The sequence below is a fragment of the Chelonoidis abingdonii genome, chromosome 2, assembly GCF_003597395.2.
Source record: "Chelonoidis abingdonii isolate Lonesome George chromosome 2, CheloAbing_2.0, whole genome shotgun sequence".
In the NCBI taxonomy this organism is placed as follows: Eukaryota; Metazoa; Chordata; order Testudines; family Testudinidae; genus Chelonoidis; species Chelonoidis abingdonii.
The window spans coordinates 48,664,752-48,685,088 of record NC_133770.1 but is presented as its reverse complement, the minus strand read 5'-3'; the positions used below and the strand labels follow the sequence as shown (position 1 = coordinate 48,685,088).

At 43.0% G+C, this 20,337-nt stretch overlaps 1 protein-coding gene across 1 annotated transcript in view; it reads left to right on the top strand.

Annotated features, from left to right (window-relative positions):
• Positions 1-8,821: 8,821 nt before the first annotated feature.
• Positions 8,822-20,337, top strand: part of LRRD1 (leucine rich repeats and death domain containing 1) — a 29,582-nt gene continuing 18,066 nt past the window's right edge. The window contains exons 1-2 of the mRNA XM_032798103.2: positions 8,822-11,092; positions 12,936-13,134. Of these exons, the coding sequence (XP_032653994.1) occupies positions 8,822-11,092; positions 12,936-13,134 (2,470 nt within the window). The remainder of the gene's footprint in view (positions 11,093-12,935; positions 13,135-20,337) is intronic.

Genomic DNA, 20,337 nt, shown 5'->3' with positions numbered 1-20,337 from the left:
CTTCTGCCGGGACCAGAGGGAGGACCCCACCCTGGGCCAGGCGTATGAACAGCTCGCGGCAGTCGACGGCACCGTGATTGATCCAACCTGGGCTAAGAGCTGGCCCCATTTCGAGCTACGTCGTGACCGCCTCTATCGGGTGGATTGAGATTCCCACACCGGGGAGGTCCAGACACAACTGTTGGTGCCTCGGTGCCACCAACGAGCGGTAATGAGACTTGCCCATGATGTCCCAGCGGCCAGGCACTTAGGCCAGGAAAAGACCCTCGCCCGAATTCTGTCCCGGTTTTTCTGGCTCGGGGTGCACCAGGAGGTGCGGAACTATTGTAGCTCCTGTCTGGAGTGCCAGCTGGCCGCTCCCTCACAGACGGCCCCGGCTCCCCTAATACCCATGCCCATCGTGGAGACGCTGTTTGAGCGGGTGGCGATGGACTTGGTGGGACCTCTCCCGAGAAGTTGGACCGGGTTTCTTTATATCCTGGTCATTGTGGACTATGCCACCCGCTTCCCCGAAGCTGTCCCGCTCCAGAGCATCACGGCGAGGACCATTCCTGATGAACTACAAAGCATCAGGTGCACCAATTCCTTGGACTGGTGGGCTACTAGCGGAGGTTCATCCCCAATTTCGCCTCATTGCAGCCCCTTTAATGAGACTCCTGACTAAAACCAGTCCCCGACGGGTGGAGTGGACCCTACAGTGTGACCGTCCCGGGCCCTCAAAGACTGCTTCTGCCGCAAACCCGTCTTGTACAGTCCTGACTTTTCGTGAGGGTTCGTCCTCCAAATGGACGCCTCAGAGGTGGGACTGGGAGTGATCCTGTCCCAGGAAGTGGATGGTGAGGAACATCCCGTTATATACCTTAGCCTGAAATTGTTTCTGTGAGAACGGCACTATGCCGTGATCGAGAAGGAGGCCTTGGCAGTAAAATGGGCCTGTGATGCCCTGCGGTATTACCTCCTGGGGGCCCCCTTCATACTTGTCACCGACCACGCCACGCTTCGGTGGCTGGCTGAAATGAAAAACAATAATATGCGGCTCACGTGGTGGTATCTGGCACTACAGCCGTATGCTTTTACCATCCGCCATAGGGCCGGAAAGGACCATGCCAATGCGGACTTTTTGTCCTGCCTGGGGGAAGTGGATGGGTCTGACCCAGATGGATGGGAGCCAGCCTTGAGTTGGGGGGCATTTAGTGAGGCAGTGGGATACCCCACAGCTCCGCTGAGGGACAAACCTTCCTCAACCCCGCTGTGGGCGGAGCCGCTGGGTCCTGTGCCCGCCCCTCAGAGGTCACGGCACAGACCCAGAAGTATATAAGCTGACCTGCAGAGCTCAGTAGGAGCCCAGCCACCGCTGAGACCAGACAACTTCTGCGGCCGCTACCAGCCGGAGCTCGCCCCCAGCCAGCCGAGCCTGCCTCGCGCCTGCTACCCTGAGGAGGACTGGCCGAGCCTGCGTCGCGCCCGCTACCCTGAGGAGGACTGGCCGAGACTGCCTCGCGCCCGCTACCCCGAGGAGGATGGCTGAGCCAGCCCCATGCCCGCTACCCCGAGGAAGGGCCGAGCCTGTCTCTTGCCAGCTACCCCGAGGAGCCGCTGAGCCCACCCTCGAACACTTACCCAGAGGAGCCAATGGTGTTTGAGACCGCTGGTGACGCTACGACGACTCAGGTACCCGATGAGGGGGAGAGTGGAAGTAGCCCGACCCCAGTCTGGCTGCAGCACTGCCAGAGCCAATGTCAGGGTGGTGCAGCCAGGATCCCCACTGACAGCAGCGAGTCTCTGCCACAGCTAGGGCCACGGGCTGGGACGCAGTGGAATGGGAGGGCCTGCGTCCCCCCTGCCATCCCTCCAGTGGTGGCAGACTCCCCCTTTTCCTTGGCCTGAGGAGGCCGAAACCTACTATTGCTGCTCAGTCCTGAGGGCCTGAGCATATTGACTCAGTGTTTGTTGCCCCACCCTGACCTGGGGCTGGGCTTGGGACTATTGCTGCCCTCCCTGCCTGAGGGCTTGAGCCTTTGGACTCAGCATTTGTTGCCCCGCCCTGGCCTCGGGCTGGGCTTAAGACTATTGGTAGCCAGGCAGTGGGATACCCCATAGCCCCGCTGAGGGACAAACCGCGGCCGAGCCGCCCTACACGTATTATTTACAAGACTATGCATGCCACTTATGGTTGTTGACATTAACTAGCCTTGTGACAACACCTTTATGGAGACTATGTATGTTAGTAACTACGGAATTGCAAACAAAGCAGCATTTACTGAAAAAATCCTGGGAACTTGCAGCAGTACTGTGAAATATTTTGAATGTTCTAGCTACCAGATCCACAAGAATTTCAATTTCCTTCTTAGCAGTTCGCTGCTCATTTGCTGTGAGCAGTAATGCAAGAAAAAGCTGGGTAGAAAAAAATTAATTTAGCAACTTTCAGGGAAAAAATGGAGAAAAGGCCTGTGAATATCACTTTTTTTTTCTTTTTTTTTTTCTTTTTTTTTTTTTTTTTCAACCAGCTGTAGGAGGAAACTCTGGTGAGAAAGAGGATGCCAGTGGAACTGAAAAAGGAAATACCTGAATACTTTTAAATGCATGTCTCTTCACTGTTTTACATTAAGAAATTAGATGGCTATTTCAGCAACTTCTCTTCCACATCCTACTTCATTGGCTTTCACTTGGCAAAGTTCTGAATCCCCTGTTCGTGCATGTACATGAACGCAAGAAGCCTGGGAAACAAGCAGGAAGGACTGGAATCCTGGCACAATCAAGGAACTATGATTGGAATAATAGAAACTTGGTGGGGCAGTTCACATGACTGGAGCACTGTCATGGATGGATATAAACTGTTCAGGAAGGACCGGTACGGGAGGAAAGGTGGAGCAGTTGCATTGTATGAAAGACAGCGTATGATTGCTCAGAACTCCAGTTTGAAACTGAGAAAAGCCTGTTGAAAGAGTCTTTGGGTTAAGTTTATTGGTGAGAGCAACAGGGTCATGTCGTGGTGGAAGTGTGCTATAGACCACTGTATCAGAAGGATGAGGTAGACAAGGCTTTCTTTGGACAACTAACTGAAGTTTCCAGATCACAGGCCCTGGTTCTAATGGGGGACTTCAATCACCCTGACATTTGCTGGGAGAGCAATACAAGAATGCACAGACAATCCAGGAAGTTTTTGGAGAGTGTTGGGGACAACTTCCTGGCACAAGTGTCGGAGGAACCAACTAAGGGCCGTGCTCCTCTTGACTTGCTGCTTACAAACAGGCAAGAATTGGTAGGGGAAGTAGAAGTGGGTGGCAACCTAGGCAGCAGTGATCATGAGATGGTTGTGTTCAGGATCCTGACAAAAGGAAAAAAGGAGAGTAGCAAAATACTGGACTTCAGAAAAGCAGACTTAGACTCTCTCAGGGAACTGATGGTCAGGATCCTTTGGGAAGCTAATATGAGGGGGCAAGGAGTCCAGGAGAGCTGGCTGTATTTTAAAGAAGCTTTATTGAGGGCACAGGAACAAATCATCCCGAAGTGCAGAAAGAATATCAAATATGGCAGGCAACCAGCTTGGCTTAACAGTGAAATCTTTGGTGAGCTTAAACTCAAAAAGGAAGCTTACAGGAAGTGGAAATTTGGACAGATGACTAGGGAGGATAAAAATATTGCTAGAGCATGCAGGGGTGTAATTAGGAAGGCCAAGGCACAATTGGAATTGCAGCTAGCAAGGGATGTGAAAGGTAACAAGAAGGGTTTCTACAGGTATGTTAGCAACAAGAAGGAGGTCAGGTAAAGTATGGAACCCTTACTGAATGGCGGAGGCAACAAAGTGACAGATGATGTGGAAAAAGCTGAAGTATTCAATGCTTTTTTTGCCTGGGTCTTCACAGACAAGGTCATCTTCCAGAATGCTGTAGTGGGCAACACAGTATGAGGAGGAGGTGAGCAGCCCTCAGTAGTAAAGAACAGGTTAAGGACTATTTAGAAAAGCTGGACGTGCACAAGTCCATGGTCCAGATCTAATGCATCCAAGGGTGCTGAGGGAGTTGGCTGATGTGATTGCAGAGCCATTAGTCATTATCTTTGAAAATTCATAGCAATCAGGGGAGGTCCCGGACAATTGGAAAAAGGCAAATATAGTGCCCATATTTTAAAAAGGGAAGAAAAGGAACCCGAGGAACTACAGACTGCTCAGCCTCACCTCAGTCCCTGGCAAAATCATGGAGCAGGACCTCAAGGAATCCATTCTGAAGCACTTGGAAGAAATGAAGGTGAACAGGAACACTCAACATGGATTCACCAAGGGCAAGTCATGCCTGACCAGCCTGGTTGCCTTCTATGAGATAACTGGCTCTGTGGATATGGGGAAAGCAGTGGATGTGATATATCTTGACTTTAGCAAAGGTTTTGATACCGTCTCCCACAGTATTCTTGCCAGTAAGTTAAAAAAGTATGGATTGAATGAATGTACTATAGGGTGGATAGAAAGCTGTCTAGTTTGTCGGCTCAACAGGTAGTGAACAATGGCTTGATCTCTAGTTGGCAGCCAGTATCATGCGAAGTGCCCCAGGGGTTGGTCCTGGGACCGGTTTTGTTCAACATCTTTATTAATGATCTGGATGATGGGATTAACTGCAGCATCAGCAAGTTTGCAGATGACACTAAGCTGTGGGGAGAGGTAGATATGCTGGAGGGTAGGGATAGGGTCCAGAGTGACTTAGACAATTCAATGGATTGGGCCAAAAGAAATCTGATGAGGTTCAACAAGGACAAGTGCAGAGTCCTGCACTTAGGAAGAATCCCATGCACTGCTACAAGCTGGGGACTGCCTGGCTAAGCAGCAGTTCTGCAGAAAAGGACCTGGGGATGACAGTGGATGAGAAGCTGGATGAGTCACCAGTATGCCCTCGTTGCCAAGAAGGCCAACAGCATATTGGGCTGTTTTAGTAGAAGCATTGCCAGCAGATCAAGGGAAGTAATTATTTCCCTCTATTTGGCACCGGTGAGACCATACCTGTAGTACTGTGTCCAGTTTTGGTCCCCCCACTACAGAAGGGATGTGGACAAATTGGAGGGAGTCCAGTGGAGGGCAATGAAAATTATTAGGGGTCTAGGGCACATAACTTACAAGGAGAGGCTGAGGGAACTGGGGTTATTTACTCTGCAGAAGAGAAGAGTGAGGGGGGATTTGATAGCAGCTTTTAACTACCTTAAAAGCGGTCCAGAGAGGATGGAGCTGGGCTGTCCTCAGTGGTGGCAGATGACAGAACAAGGAGCAATGGTCTCAAGTTGCAGTGGAGGAGGTCTAGGTTGGAGATTAGGAAAAACTATTTCACTAGGAGGGTGGTGAAGCACTGGAATGGGTTAGCAGGGGAGGTGGTGGAATCTCCTTCCTTAGAGGTTTTTAGGGTCAGGCTTGAGAAAGCCCTGGCTGGGATGATTCACGTGGTGTTGGCCCTGCTCTGAGCAGGGGTTGGACTAGATGACCTCCTGCGGTCTCTTCCAAGTAACACTGATCTTCCATGATTCTATATTTGTGCACAGACCCCCCCACAAGGATTTTCTTTGCTAAAAGTGGCTCTGGCCTTGCTCCCTGCTTCATTTCACCTGGGGCTGGCAAGACGGGGGCCCTTTCAAGAATTATCTGCACTCACCCTCGCCTCTAGACTGAACTTCAGCAGCACCGCTATGCGCATGCGCTAGACTCGCCTGAGCAGTACCGTCTTTCCCCTCTCCTGCGAGCGTCTTTTCCTGTTGTCATGGCAACTGGATGCCGCGTCTAGGCCGCCGCCGCTGCCGCCGCCGGGTGCGTCCGCGGCTGGGCGCAGTCCGCCTCTTCCTGGCCCCTCCGGCCGCGCGCGGCCAGGGCTAGCGACGTGGTTGGAGACGGGCTGTTGAACGGCCCCACGCGTGGCGGGGCGGCGAGGGAGCCTTGGGGGCCGTCTGCTGGCGGGGGCGGGGCAGGAGGCAGCACTGGGGCCGGTGTGGGATGAAGTGACTTGAAAAGGGAGTTTGCAGGGTAAAGCAGGCGCTGCGGCTGACAGGGAGCTAGGCGCTGGAACTAGGGGTGACCGCCTGGCTTGAAGGGGTCTCCGTACAGTTTGGCTAAATGGGTCTCGGCACCCCATATACAAATTGTTCCTGAACCCCTTCGAGGAGCAGTGTCTGGCTGTGGAAGAGCTGACTTTGGAGCACCCACAGAAAAAAATAACTGGTGCTCAGCACCACAGGCAGCCTTGAGGGTCGCACCTCCACCCTACGCCCGTGCTGCCCGTTTGCCAGTGGCCCTGGGGGTCAGCTCTTCCCCCTTCCAGCACCTCCCCCCTGCTGCGATCAGCTGTTCTGCCACCTGCAGGAGCTGCTGGGGTAGGAGGAAGAGCAGGGTCAGGAAGAGGTGGGGGAGGGGTGGAAAGAGGTGAGGCGGAGGTGGGAAACGGTGAGGCAGGGGTAGAGGCTTGGCAGAAGGGGTGGAATGGGGGCAGGCCTGAGGCACAGCAGTGGGTAAGCACACCTCCCCCCCCCCCGAATCTGAATAAGTTGGCGCCTATGGCCTCTCCACTGGTAACTCAGTGCTAGACCCAACAAAGCCTTTAGATAGTTACTTTGGGGAACAAGCCTGTGCTGGGCTCCACCAAATTTACTAGATGACCAAATAGACTCCCTGGATGTCTAATTTGTGTGACTCAGTGGGAGCATCACTTGTGGAATGAGGCTGGCACATGGCTCTCATGAAAATATTATATTTCCGTGTGCTCATGAAAGCTTAGTGTAAAATACTAAATACTGGAATAAATCAGCCCTTTCCAAAGCTATACCCTATTTATCATAAAAATGTAAATCAAGTAAGATATTAAGTAAGATAGAGAACTGTGATTCATCTAGCAGCTGCTCTTAGGGGAGTTTTGACTTCATTAGGAGAATAGGACCGATTTTAAATAATTTTAAAACCAGTTTATTGTCAGGAGTAATGAGTTATATCTAAATGTTCTCAGAGCTAGATCCACAAAGGGACTTAGGCATTGTGATGCAACACCTTACTATTAGGTGCCTAGGAAATCACAGGAACAACCTTGTGATACACAAAGCCTGAGTTAGGCACCGAGACTCCTGTAAAATGAATGGGGAGAGAATGCACTTTAGACAGCAAGCAATCCACAATAGGGTGACCAGATGTCCCGATTAGAGACAGTCCCGATATCTGGGGCTTTTTCTTATATAGACTCCTATTATCCCCCACCCCCTGTCCTGATTTGTCACACTTGCTGTCTGATCACCCTAATCGACAGCTAGGCTGGGCATCCCCTAAACTAGCCAATGGGAGATGCTGACAATAGGGGTGTGCCCTTAACTTCTCTCCTCTTACTCAGTTATGCACCTAAATCAAAGGTGCCTATCTCTGCTAGTGATCCACAAACAGGAACCGTTCTCCTACAGTCAGGTGGCTTAGGCACCTAAGTAGATTCTTGTGAGAATTACTTAGATTTCTGCCTTGCTCTACACACAGAGGAGTGGAAGTGCTGACCTGATGACTTTTAATCCAGTGGTTAGAGCACCCACCTGGGATGTGGCAGACACAAGTTCAATTGCCCCCTTTAACTGGGGAGCATGGGGGGGCGGAAGGAGTTTGAACAGAGGTCTCCCAGGAGAGTGCTCTAATTACTGAGCTATGGGATACTCTAAAACAGGGCTTCCTTAGTCTCTTCTGTTGATGCTTTTCCACTGTGAGTAAATACTCATACTGTGAGATGAGAGTGAGAATGATTCTGTAGCCTGGTGATTAGGGCACCTGCCTGATGAGTGGAACAGCCTGTGTCCAATCCCTGTTCTGAAATTAATGCTTTTGCCCCCCCAGATTTGTGACTCACTAGGGCTTTGGCAGGAGGTAGGCATCTGAATGCATATAGTGAGGCAGCATTATGCATACTCAGAGGCAGAAATGTAAGCACCTATGGAACCTTTTACCTTAAAAAGTTAGACACTGAGTGAGTTTAAGTGCATACAGCATTTGGTGGGAGTTTTGTGAATTGCAGTGGAGCATAAAACTGGGATTTAGGAATCTATACCCCACACTTAAGTGCCTAAGTCTGGGGTCTAAGAGCCTAAGTACCTTTGTAAATCCCACCCTCAGTTATTTGAAGATCACTTTATGTGATGTATCCATATGCATCCATATAGATATATATTAAGGATAGTACTTAAGAAATTTCTAACATACATCAAGATATTTTGATTAGAGCTTTTATTGTAAACATTTTGGCCAAGATTTTCTAAAATAGCAGCTTAATTTATATTTAGACACCTTAATAAGTTTACTGGACCTGTTGGATGCACAGTATTTTTTAAATCAGATCACTTGAGTGCTTAAATACGGATTAAGGAACCTAAAATTAGCCTCCTATTTTTTAAATAAAATGGCCTTTAATTAAATAATATTAAAATACTTTTCATATTATTTGTCAATCTGAATGTGTTAATCTAATTATTTTATAAAAACAAAGGGAAATCTCAATTCCCTTTCAACTTAATCCCAGGATTTGGTGACATCATGGAAACCCACAGAACAAATCTAGAGTTGTTTGTGATGCTGTGTTTTTCTGTTATTCTAGTCAAGAAAATCTAGATGACAAAGGACTATACTAAAAAAAAATGAGCATCAGAATTAAAGCCCAAGTAAATGGATGGGTGCATATTTCCATTAAAAATCATTATTATTATAAAATTCTGTTATCACTAGTTCAGTCCCCTAATGTTAAACAACGTGTTGCTTCATATGGTTTCCACACTTACAATTTTTCAGTTTCTGAAGAGATAACAGGAAAGGAATCAATGATCCATTCATCCCACAATGTCTGAAAATTTATCAACAAGCAGGAAGGAAAAGAATGAGGAGGAAGTCACAGCTGGCCTAAATACTGATGGACTGAATAAAAGCCCTCAAGAGGTTTCTGAAAGTGATGCTAGGAAAGACTCATTACAGTCAATAGAGAATCTTGACATGGCTGGAAAATCATCAGCAAGGTCTCTTGAAAAAAAAGATGAACTCATAGTTGGCCTAAATACTGAAGGACTGAATGAAATTCCACATGAAGTTACTGAAGCAGATGCCAATAAAGACATCTTACAATCATTTGAGAGTTTTCAAATTATTGAAGGATTATCAACAAGTATTTCAAATGAAAAAGATGATGATGAAAACATAGCTGATTGTAGTGATGATGGAATGATGGGACTCCCCCAAGAAGTTTTTGAAACAGACACCAAAAGAGACAAAGTACAATCAGTGGAAAACTTTGAAATAGCTGCAGTATTCTCAACAAGTATATTACCTGAAAAAAAGAGTGATGAATTCCCAGCTGATCTAAATGCTGAGGGGATGATGGAAATCTCTCAGAAGATCTCTGAAAGAGATGTGGAAAAAGACACATTATATTCACTAGAAAATCTTGAAGTGTTTCAAAACTTATCAACAAGTGTGTTACAGGAAACTGATCTAAACGCTGAAGAACTAAACCAAATCCCTCAAGAAGTTGTTGAAGGAGATGCTAAAAGAGATCAGTTACAATCAGAAGAGAACCCTGGAGTAGCTGAAAAGGTATCAACACATATATTGTATGAGGTAAAACATGGGGACTTTATTGTTAAACTAAATGCTAAAGGATTAAGGGAAATCCCTCAAGTAATTTTTGAAATAAAAACTTTAAAATATTTGCATTTAAACAACAATGAAATCAAAACTTTACATAAAAATCTAGGTAATCTGACAAACCTGGAAATACTATCCATTGAAGGAAATGGATTGATAGCATTGCCACCTGAAATTTCCCTGCTTCACAAACTGAGAGTTTTGAACATCAGTCACAACCAGTTATCATGTCTTCCTAAAGAGTTATCAAAGCTTGTAAATATTAAGCAACTTTTTGTCAGTCACAATAACATTGAAGAATTCCCAGCTGCCTTGGAAAGCCTTGAAACCTTGGAAATTTTAGATGTTGCTGTAAACAATTTAAAAACACTGCCAGAAAATATGGTTAGCATGAAAAATTTGAATGTACTCAACCTTGATTCCAATCAAATCTTAATATTCCCAAAGGTCCTCTGTTACCTTCCAAATCTAATCAAACTCAGCATTTCGGGGAACCTTATTCAGAGTTTACCTAAGGACATTAAAGAGCTCAGGAGATTACAAGCACTTTCAATGAATCACAACAAACTTACATTTCTGCCTGTGCAGCTTTTTCAACTGGCAAAAATACAAAAACTCAGGCTGGATGATAACAAGTTGGAAGTTCTTTCAGACAAAGTTGAGAATTTGCAAGAACTTAGAGTTCTTAGTCTTGCCAACAATTTATTCAAAAACATTTCAGAGAATCTTTGCAATTGTACAATGCTGGAATATCTTATTCTTCATGGCAATCAGCTAACACAACTTCCTAATAGGATGCACAGACTTAAACGTTTAAGGGAACTTTGCATAAGTAGAAATCAAATGGATAATCTAGATGAACAGATATCACGTATAAAAGACCTCTCCATTATAGAAGCTTCTGGAAATGCATTAACGTGCATTCCTGTTGATATAAAAAATTGCATGCAGATAATTAAAGTCGACTTGAGCTACAACAAACTTTCTCAGTTTCCAGTTGGATTGTGTGCACTGGTTGCTCTTAAAATCTTAAACCTCAGAGGAAACTATATTTCAGAAATAATAACTGAAATTTCTTTTATTGAAAATTTGGAGCACCTAGAATTAAATAGAAACAAACTGTCCTATTTTTCTGAACACTTGTGCAGACTTACAAAACTAATTTACTTAGATTTAAGTGAAAATGAAATAAATAGCATTCCAAAAGAGGTATCTAATATGAAGTATCTCCAGGTCCTTCTTTTATACCACAACAAATTTGTCTCATTTCCCAGGGAACTGTGTGCTTTAAATAGTTTACAGACACTTGATCTTTCAGAGAATCAAATACAGTGCATTCCCTCAGATATTTGTAATCTGCAAATGATCAAAGATTTAAATTTGTCAAATAATCAGTTAGTATCTTTTCCATCTGAAATATGTCATCTTTCATCGCTGGAGAAACTCAAGTTGTGCCAAATAAACGGGTTGAAGGTAAGAGAACATTGTTCTCTTTGGGCAAAAAAAAACACATACAAATTGCTGTACTGAAAAATTAATAGTAGAATTTCTTCTAAGGGTTTTTGTAATGCACCTACTGTTAGCAAAGAACAGGAACAGTTTGTAAATGGGCTAAAATGTAACGTAATTGGCTACTGACCGAAAATGTCTTTTGTAACTTTTTGGTTATGAATTGATTAAAATATTCTCAGTGATGTAGCTCTGATTCTGACCTCACATTTATGTAACTCAGGAATCTCTGTTTGTCATTTTGATAAAAACTGAATTAGTTTGATCAGCAATAATCTAAGTATATTCTATTCCAGTTGCACCTGCAGTGTGGACTCAGGGGCCTCCTATTCTGATGAATATTGACAACCAAAATGGCCAATTAGAATTATGCAAATAGTCCCACTTCTAGGAATCTTTTGTGTGAAAGGAATAAAACCTTACAATTTCTATTCCGTGTGTTGAAACAGGAATTAGACAAACACAATATTTATCACTGCAGTCTCACCCATTTCAGCACAGATGGTACACAGGATATTTTACTTGTAATAGAGAAAATTGCTTCAGACTTCTAAAGTCTAATTTTCTGGACTGCTTGTTTCTTTTGTGCTAAGGAGCAGAACTAAAAAATTCTCCACTAAAAAAAAATCTATCTACCTTCTCTTCAGACTAAAATAGCAGATGAGTAGTTGTATGGAGAGAAGTTAGCATTGTGACACTCTACCACCAATGGAAATGGAAGCAAACACTTATTGTTTCTGAAGCAAGCCCTTTCTTCTCATAACCCAGCACTTATAAATTTAAAGTGTAAGGACACACAATCATTTGATGAAAAACTGCTGGAGCTCACTCATAAAAGAATATTGGCTATTTTAATCTCTCTTGTCACCAAAACTTGCTGAATCAGCATTTCAACATCTGGTTTCTTACAGGGCTCTCCGTGTGTGTGTGTGTGTGTGTGTGTGTGTGTGTGTGTGTGTGTGTGTGTGTGTGTAAAATATGACTTCTGTAAGGGTACTACATCCTTCACTTGCAGGGGAATAGACTTGGTAATCTAACAGATCTGTTCCATTTCCAGTTAGTATGGTAATCCTATTCACTGTAAGGAGAAAAAAATAAAAAGAAAAGTCATTCCATTTTACTGTCCCACTGCTGTAAAAGGAAAAGCATAGAAGAAATAACTATTTCTTTTCATTCTGACAACAAAACAAAGGAGAGAAAATATGATTGTTCTTCAGTTTCTTCAAAGAGGGCAAAATCACTTCTTCAGTCATATTTATTAATCAAATAATTAATCAAAAGATTCCCCTCCTCCAGTTCCAACAATGCAGACACTATCTCATAATACAATTGTTATCAGCATTGATAGAAATACCATTTTATTTTATCTAGAGAAAATTCTTCTGCTGATTCTATGCCTATCACCAGGGCCAGCTCCAGGCACCAGCGAACGAAGCAGGTGCTTGGGGCGGCCAATGGGAAGGGACGGCATGTCCGGGTCTTCGGCGGCAATTCGGCGGTGGGTCCCTCTCGGAGCGAAGGACCCACAACCATATTGCAACCTAGGAATGAAGCGGCACGGTAGAGCAGCTGCCGCCAAAGTGCAGCAAAAAAGCCTGAGCCAGCCCTGCCTATCACCAAAATTCTTACTGGAAAACAAATCATTATTCATCAGAATGGAAGACTATGAGTTTTTATTGGTGGAACTGAGTTACAGAACATCATTTTATAAGTAGGAAAAATTACCTTTTCAGCTTTTTATGCAAGAAAATACTGTCATTTGCTAAATAAATGAGTAAATGTAGCAATTATTTTATCTGTTTCCCAGTTAACTAAACTTCCAGAGGAGCTGTCTAAACTGACTTGCCTCAGAGAGCTGGATATATCTCACAATGCATTAAAAGACATTCCAGAAGGCATAGGGGAACTGAAGCACTTGGTCAGCTTAACTGCAAATAATAATTACATTAGTCAGCTTCCCAAATCTGTTACATCATTGAGTGATCTACAACAACTCAATCTGAGTGGTAAGTATCAGGTGCCCCATCCGTTATTGAATGCGAGCATAAAAATGTTGAGCCAGCGGAGTCTATAAATATATTAATTAAGCAAACAGGTTGAGGGAGAGAGAAAAATGCAACTTCCCATTTTTCATGTATACTACAGTATCTTTGGTGTCTTCATACTATAGAACCTCTCTCAAGTTTAGCATCTCCTAGCATGTCTGTTGCAGGGACCTAACTCTGGAATTGCACACATGATCTGATTTTACTTTCATATGAATGTGAGACTATTAAAGGCATGAGACACATGTGAGATGGCAGATATTAAGTATTAATAGTTATTCTAGGTGGTTTCCAGTCAGTTACAGAGTTGATTGTTGTTTTTTGGTGGGAGGAATTCCTATTATTTTGTGGATTATATTACTTGGTTCCAAACTGAGCTATCTGCCTTTACACTCACAGTATAATATCTTGTGGGGACAAACATTTACTTGAGATTCAACTGTTCTTGCTCACTAACACCTGTATCCACAAGGCCTCAGGCTTAGGGGCTTAAGTCCCATTTATAGGCACCACTGCAATCCACCAGGTTCCTGGTTGGCTGCCACTTAACCTTATTGGCATATAAATGTTTTCCATAAAAGTTTCCTAGGTGCCTATGTTTCTGCCCCTGGGCATACATATTATATTCCTGCCCCATTCTAGGCATCTGGAACACCTATCTCTCATCTAAGCCCCAGGACAATCCATGACTTGGGGGAAGATAGGCTATCCCCTGCCTAAGTCATGTGCAGGGCCTGAGCATGCTCAGAGGCCACTAGAGATGCACAAAACAAGTGTGTGTGTGTGCATGTGTGTAAAGGAGGCTTTCCCTTTAACCCAGTGGTTAGGGTATTCAGCTTGGGATATAGGACACCACCAGTTCAAGTTCCTGCTCTGACTAACTCAGGCTTTATAGATCTCAGTGCTGTTTCTGTGGTTTTCTAGACAAGTAAAAGTTCAGTGTCACAATACCTAAGTCCCTTTGTGGGTTCAGGCCTAAGTTTCTGGAAGCACTTAGGACTATCAGAGCTAAAGTCTATGGATAGGACTTATTCTTGGTTGTTTGGGAAGCACTGGTTCTGTTGTTGGTAGAGATTCTCAGCATCTCCCTTGGGGGCAAGTGCCAGTAGATGCTATTTTAAGGTCTCATCTCAAGAAATCACCTTCTGATGTTGACAGTCTCACTAATTATTGACCTGCCCACAGTCTTCATGGAAACATTGGCTGAGGTGGTAATGGGGCAATGATAGTGGTCCTCAGATTTCCTTGTCTCCAGTCAATTGCATTCTAAGCTTGGGTCTGAGACAGAAACTCTGATGCTGGTGGTCTCCTCCTAATAGTAGATGAGGAATGTTCATCCTGAATCTTTTAGATCTACCTGCTGCCTTTGATACGATTTGCCAAGAGGTGTTGCTAACACAACTCTAGTTCCTAGCAAGGTTATATATATTAACTCTTAAGTGTCTTTGTTTTTTTTGTTTTTTTATTTTCTTTTTAAAGAGAATCCTGAGGGTAGTTTGGGACAAATTGCTTATTTGCTTCCAGGTTGGTCTCGTGTGGTACAACAGGATTTACTCTGTCAGCCCTCCTGTATAACTTGTATTTCAGGTCATTATTAGAGTTATTTAGCAGACATGGCCTGCACTGGTTTCAGAATACTGATGATACCCAGCTCTATATCTCCATCATTTCTGAGCCTCAAACGGTTTCTGTATGAGATTGGATGAGGATAATTCCAGACAAAATTGAAGTAATTGTCAATAGGTTATGGGGAAGCAAATTAAAGAAGTTCTTTGGTGCTGCTATTTATAACACAGTTTCACAATATGGTGCTTGCTCAGTTAACAGCTGTGGGCAAAATCAGTTGTTTCCATTTGCACCTGGTGAGATGACTGTAACCATCTAATTTGGTTGTGGGCTTTCACTAAAGTTTTCCATACATTTGTCACCTAAAGACCAAGCTACTCTAATGTGTTCTGTGGTACATATTAAGACCATAGGGAAGCTGTAGCTAATGATGACTGGCTGCAAAAATGTAAGTAGAATTTAATCCCATGAATAAATTACACCTATGCCATGTACTAGACATCTATTGGTTTCTGAAGAGGTGTTCCTTTTAACTTATAAAGTAGGGCTGTCGATGAATTGCAGTTAACTCATACAATTAACTCAAAAAATTAATTGCAATTAAAAAATGAATCATGATTAATCACAGTTTTAATTGCACTGTTAAACAATAGAATACCTACTGAAATTTATTAAGTATTTTGGACGTGTTTCTACATTTTCATATATATTGTATTCTCTGTTGTAATTGAAATCAAAGTGTATTTTTATTACAAATACTTGCACCGTAAAAATGATAAAAGAAATAGTATTTTTCAATTCACCTCATACAAGTACTTTAGTGCAATCTTTTTGTCCTGAAAGTATAACTTACAAATGTAGATTTTTTTTGATACATAACTGCACTCAAAAACAAAACAATGTAAAACTTCAGACCCTACAAGTCCACTCAGTCCTATTTCTTGTTCAGCCAATCGCTAAGACAAACAAGTTTGTTTACATTTACAGGAGATAATGCTGCACTCTTCTTATTTACAATGCACCAGAAAGTGAGAACAGGCATTTGTATGGCACGTTTGTAGGCAGCATTGCAAAGTATTTATGTTAAAAGGTTTTAATGCTGGTTAAAAAAATTTGTGATAATTAAATTTGTGATTGAACTCCTTGGGGAAGAATTGTATGTCTTCTGCTCTGTTTTACCTGCATTCTGCCATGTATTTTGTATTATAGCAGTCTCAGATGATGACTCAGCACATGTTGTTCCTTTTTAAGAACACTTTCACACAGATTTGACAAAACACAACGAAGATACCAAAGTGAGATTTCTAAAGATAACTACAGCACTTGACCCAAGGTTTAAGAATCTGAAGTGCCGTCCAAAATCTGAGAGGGACAAAGTGTGAAGCATGCTTTCAGAAGTCTTAAAAGAGCAACAATCTGATGCGGAAACTACAGAAGCTGAACCACCAAAAAAGAAAATGAAATTTCTGCTGGTGGCATCTAACTCAGATTATGAAAATAAATATGGTCTTCTTTGGATCATTATCGAGCAGAACCCGTCATCAGCTTGGACACACATCTTCTGCAATGGTGGTTGAAGCATGAAGGGACATATACATTTTTAGTGCATCTGGGACATAAATATCTTGCAACCCTGGCTACAACAGTGCCATGTGAATGCCTGTTCTCACTTTCAGGTGATATTATAAACAAGAAGCAGACAGCATTATCTCCGGCAAATTGTAACCAAACTTGTTTGTTTGAGCGAGTGGCTGAAGTAGGACTGAGTGGACTTGTAGGTGCTAAAATTTTACATTGTTTTATTTTTGAATACAGTTTTTTTATACATAAGTCTATATTTGTATGTTCAACTTTCACAATAAAAAGATTGCACTAGAGTTCTTGTATTATGTGAATAGAAAAATACAATTTTTGTTTTTTACAGTGCAAATATTTGTAATAAAAAATAAATATAAAGTGAGTACTGTACACTTTGTATTCTGTGTTGTAATTGAAATCAATATATTTGAAAATATTTAAAAAAAATTGTATTAACAGTATGATTAATCATAATTAATTTTATCATGCAATTAATTTTTTAATTGCTCAACAGCTCTACTTATTTTCAAATTGTATTTTTAATTATATCTATAAAATAACATAAAATTTGTATGAAATTAAATGTGGTTCCAAGTGTAATACCAATAGAAATGATGGAGTCAAATGTTATTGAGTCACGTACATGATTGTGATTGGTAAACATAAATGCCAAAATAATTAGAAAAATAAAATCACATTCTTAATAAAAGAAAGATTAATCACTTATGTTAAAATTAAGGAAATATGTTTTTAGTGGAGTGAAAAACAGTTGACTAAAATAGAATAGATAATGCAGTAACACAGACTATGTCTGTTAGAGAAAGTAAGAAGATTATTATATTTATTTATCTCATCTAAAGATAATGTACACAGTATCAAGCTCGTGTTTCTGATAGCTATGTTAAGGCTCCAAAACTGATACCTAAAGTCTTGGGATTGGGAATATGTTGCTTTATTATCTCCTGATTGTTCTAAATTTACATATAAACTTAAAATATTACTTTAATTGGTGTTTATATATATTTTTCTTTCTTTATATACTAATTAAATACAGTGCTTCTCTCAGCTAATTTCTAAGCTATTATCTGCACAAAAACTCGCATTTTCAGGTACCTAAGTAGTCCCTGGAATTACAGTTAAAGTTGCCCCCACCCAAATCTGAAATGGCACCCCTGCTTCTTGCTGCCTGGTTCACATCCCCGGTGCTCTGGACAAGGCTGAAAACACTTAGGTTTGCAAACTTGCTGGGCTCAGGAGCTGCACAGGCCCAGCATTGATCCCCCTTCCAGCCCACTGCCTCCTCCAGGTGCCACTAAGGATGGAGGACAGAGCACAAGGAGTCTGGGTAACAGTTTCCTACAGTACCTGTGCTTATTTAACTCTCTCTTGCTCTCTAGCACTGAGGCCTGGTGCTCCAGATTGACAACAATGTGAGTTTTTGTATTATGGCTGAGTCTTCAAATCTTCCAAATATCTACTTTACCATGTGCAAACGGTTAATTTTAAAATATAATACAGTATATTCTCTGATTTAAAGTAATTAGCTATTAGTATTAGCTAACCAGTATTTTTCCAGATGCTTGCATTTATTATTATTAATTATTATTGTTGTTGTTAGTATTATTAGTTTATTTATGTATTGACTTAGTTTTTTTCCTATTGATTTTCTGTGAATATATGTTGCACCAGTGAGCTGCCATAGATGAAGTTTAAAACCATCTGTCTGTATATATTTTTATTCTCCTTTTGAGGATAACATAGTTAAACCACACATTTAAGTGCACATTGTTAAAAAAATAAGCTTGCAAATACCTTTTAACGATGTATTTATGTGCCAAATATGCTAAACATTCACATGCCCCTTCATGCTTAGTCTCTCCTGGTAAAGCGGTTCTGCTGTGGACAAATTACAGAAGAGTGATTAGAACAGCGGGACTGGAACTAGGGGGTCTCCTATCTCTCAGGAGGAGAGTGTCTATCTCACTTTCTCTCTCTAACCCAATGACACTTTAAGTATTTATCCACAGTAGAACAGTCACTGGGACAGAGCAAAAGAGGGAGAGAGAATGACTCTAGTTCAGTTGCTAAAACGCCCCCTAATCCTGGGCTAAAATTTTTAAAGATTTTGCTGGATTTTGCATGGGCCTAGATCTGGTAAGTGTGCTCAGAGGGTGCCTAACAGATAGGGTTGCCAGGCGTCTGGTTTTCGACTGGAATGCCTGGTTGAAAATAGTCTGATCCGCAGTGCAGCGGGAGCCTGGGGCTAAGGTAGGCTCCCTGTCTGCCCTAGCTCTGCGTGGCTCCTGGAAGCGGCTGCCAGGTCCCTGCAGCCCTTAGGGACTGGGGTTTCTGCAGCTCCATTGGCCAGGAACTGCAACAATGGGAGCTGTGGGGGGTGGCGCCTGCAGATGCGAAAGCAGCATGCATCGCACAGAGCCACCTCACCTTTCATGTGCCTAGAGGCTGCGGGGACTTGGCAGTCGCTTCCTCTGAGCTGTGGTAAGTGCTGCCAGAACCCCACACCCCAACTTCCTGCTTGGAGTCCCCTCTCACACTCCAAGCCCCTCATCCCTTCATAGTTCAGTGCTTTATAACAACAACAGATTATTCAAAATTTGTGAATTGGTAATTGATTTCTTTAAGGAAATTCTAATCTGAATTTTCTTTAGGGTAGAGCATATATAAATAGACATTTTGTCTTAAAATCAGACGACAGTCCAGCTGAGAGTTAAGTTCTGTTGAAGCCAAACTCTAGTGCTCTACCACTTCTGAAATATTTTATTTCACAATTCCGAAAGGGTATAGAATATGTTTTTTAAATATAAGTTTGCTTTGAGGGGAAACCTACTCCCAATTTATTTTTCTGTTGAACATAAAACCTCAAAAATCTCAGCCACCTGCAGCGTGCTGGAGTTGGGATTGTAAAGGAATATGGCAGTTTGCTTTGAAGTTCTCTCCCTCAGTTGAGTGTCCCAGTTGAGTGAAGGTTATGTATCTCTTCCTGCTCATCCACTATGCTTTACAGTCAGCTGGGCTGCTTAGAGGTTCTGATTTGGAAGTTATTTAAATGTTCCCTGATTAACATTATGTAAATGATTTTCCTTTTACTTACATCAGTGTAACTCAGAAGTAACCAATTCAGAATTTCTTTCTATTTCGTTACTCTGATCTTATTACTCTTCTCTTCAAGTGTCTTCACTGGCATTCCCTACCCTTCTGCACTGAGTTCAAGTTACTTCTCATCCTCAAGGCCCTGCTCAACTTCTCTCCTATTTGCTTTTCTGCTTTCATTATTGTTCCCCTCTATTCCTCATTTTCCAAGCCTCTTATCTCTTTCTCTGCTTCTCCTGATTCCTTTCTATTATTCACTCTTGTCTTCATTCCTTTTCTTCCATTGGAGCAGTCTTCTTTTTCTTGTACCTCTACTAATGGATCTCCATCTCTTCCTTCAATGTCTCCTGAAGACACACTTCCTCCATAAGTTCTAACAATGACTTCTGTAAGATTCCCAGGGCCACCCAGAGGATTCAGGGGGTCTAGGGCAGGACTGGATCTTCGGTGGCAATTCAGTGGCGGGTCCCTCTCGGAGGGAAGGACCCGCCGCTGAATTGCCACCGAAGAATGAAGTGGTGGTGGTAGAGCAGCCTAAGTGCCGCCAGTTGTGGCTCCCTCCCGCCCCCTGGCTTATACTTACCAAGCGGCGCTCTGAGGCTTTAGCAGCACTTCAGAGGTGGGTCCTTCACTCACTCCAAGTCTTCCACTGCACTGAAGGATCCGCCATCAAAGACCTGGAGCAAGTGAAGGGCCCACTGCCGAAAACCCAGAGCAGCTTGCAGGCAGGGCCAGTGCAACCATTTAGGCGGACTAGGCGGTTGCCTAGGGCGCCAAGATTTGGGGGTGCCAAAAAGCGGCACCCCCCAATTTTTTTTTAAATGGTTGAGCAGCTGCTGCTGCTGGGACAGAGAGGGAGTCTGAGCTGCCGGCGGCACTGGCAGCCGGCAGCCCAGGGTGTCCCCTGGG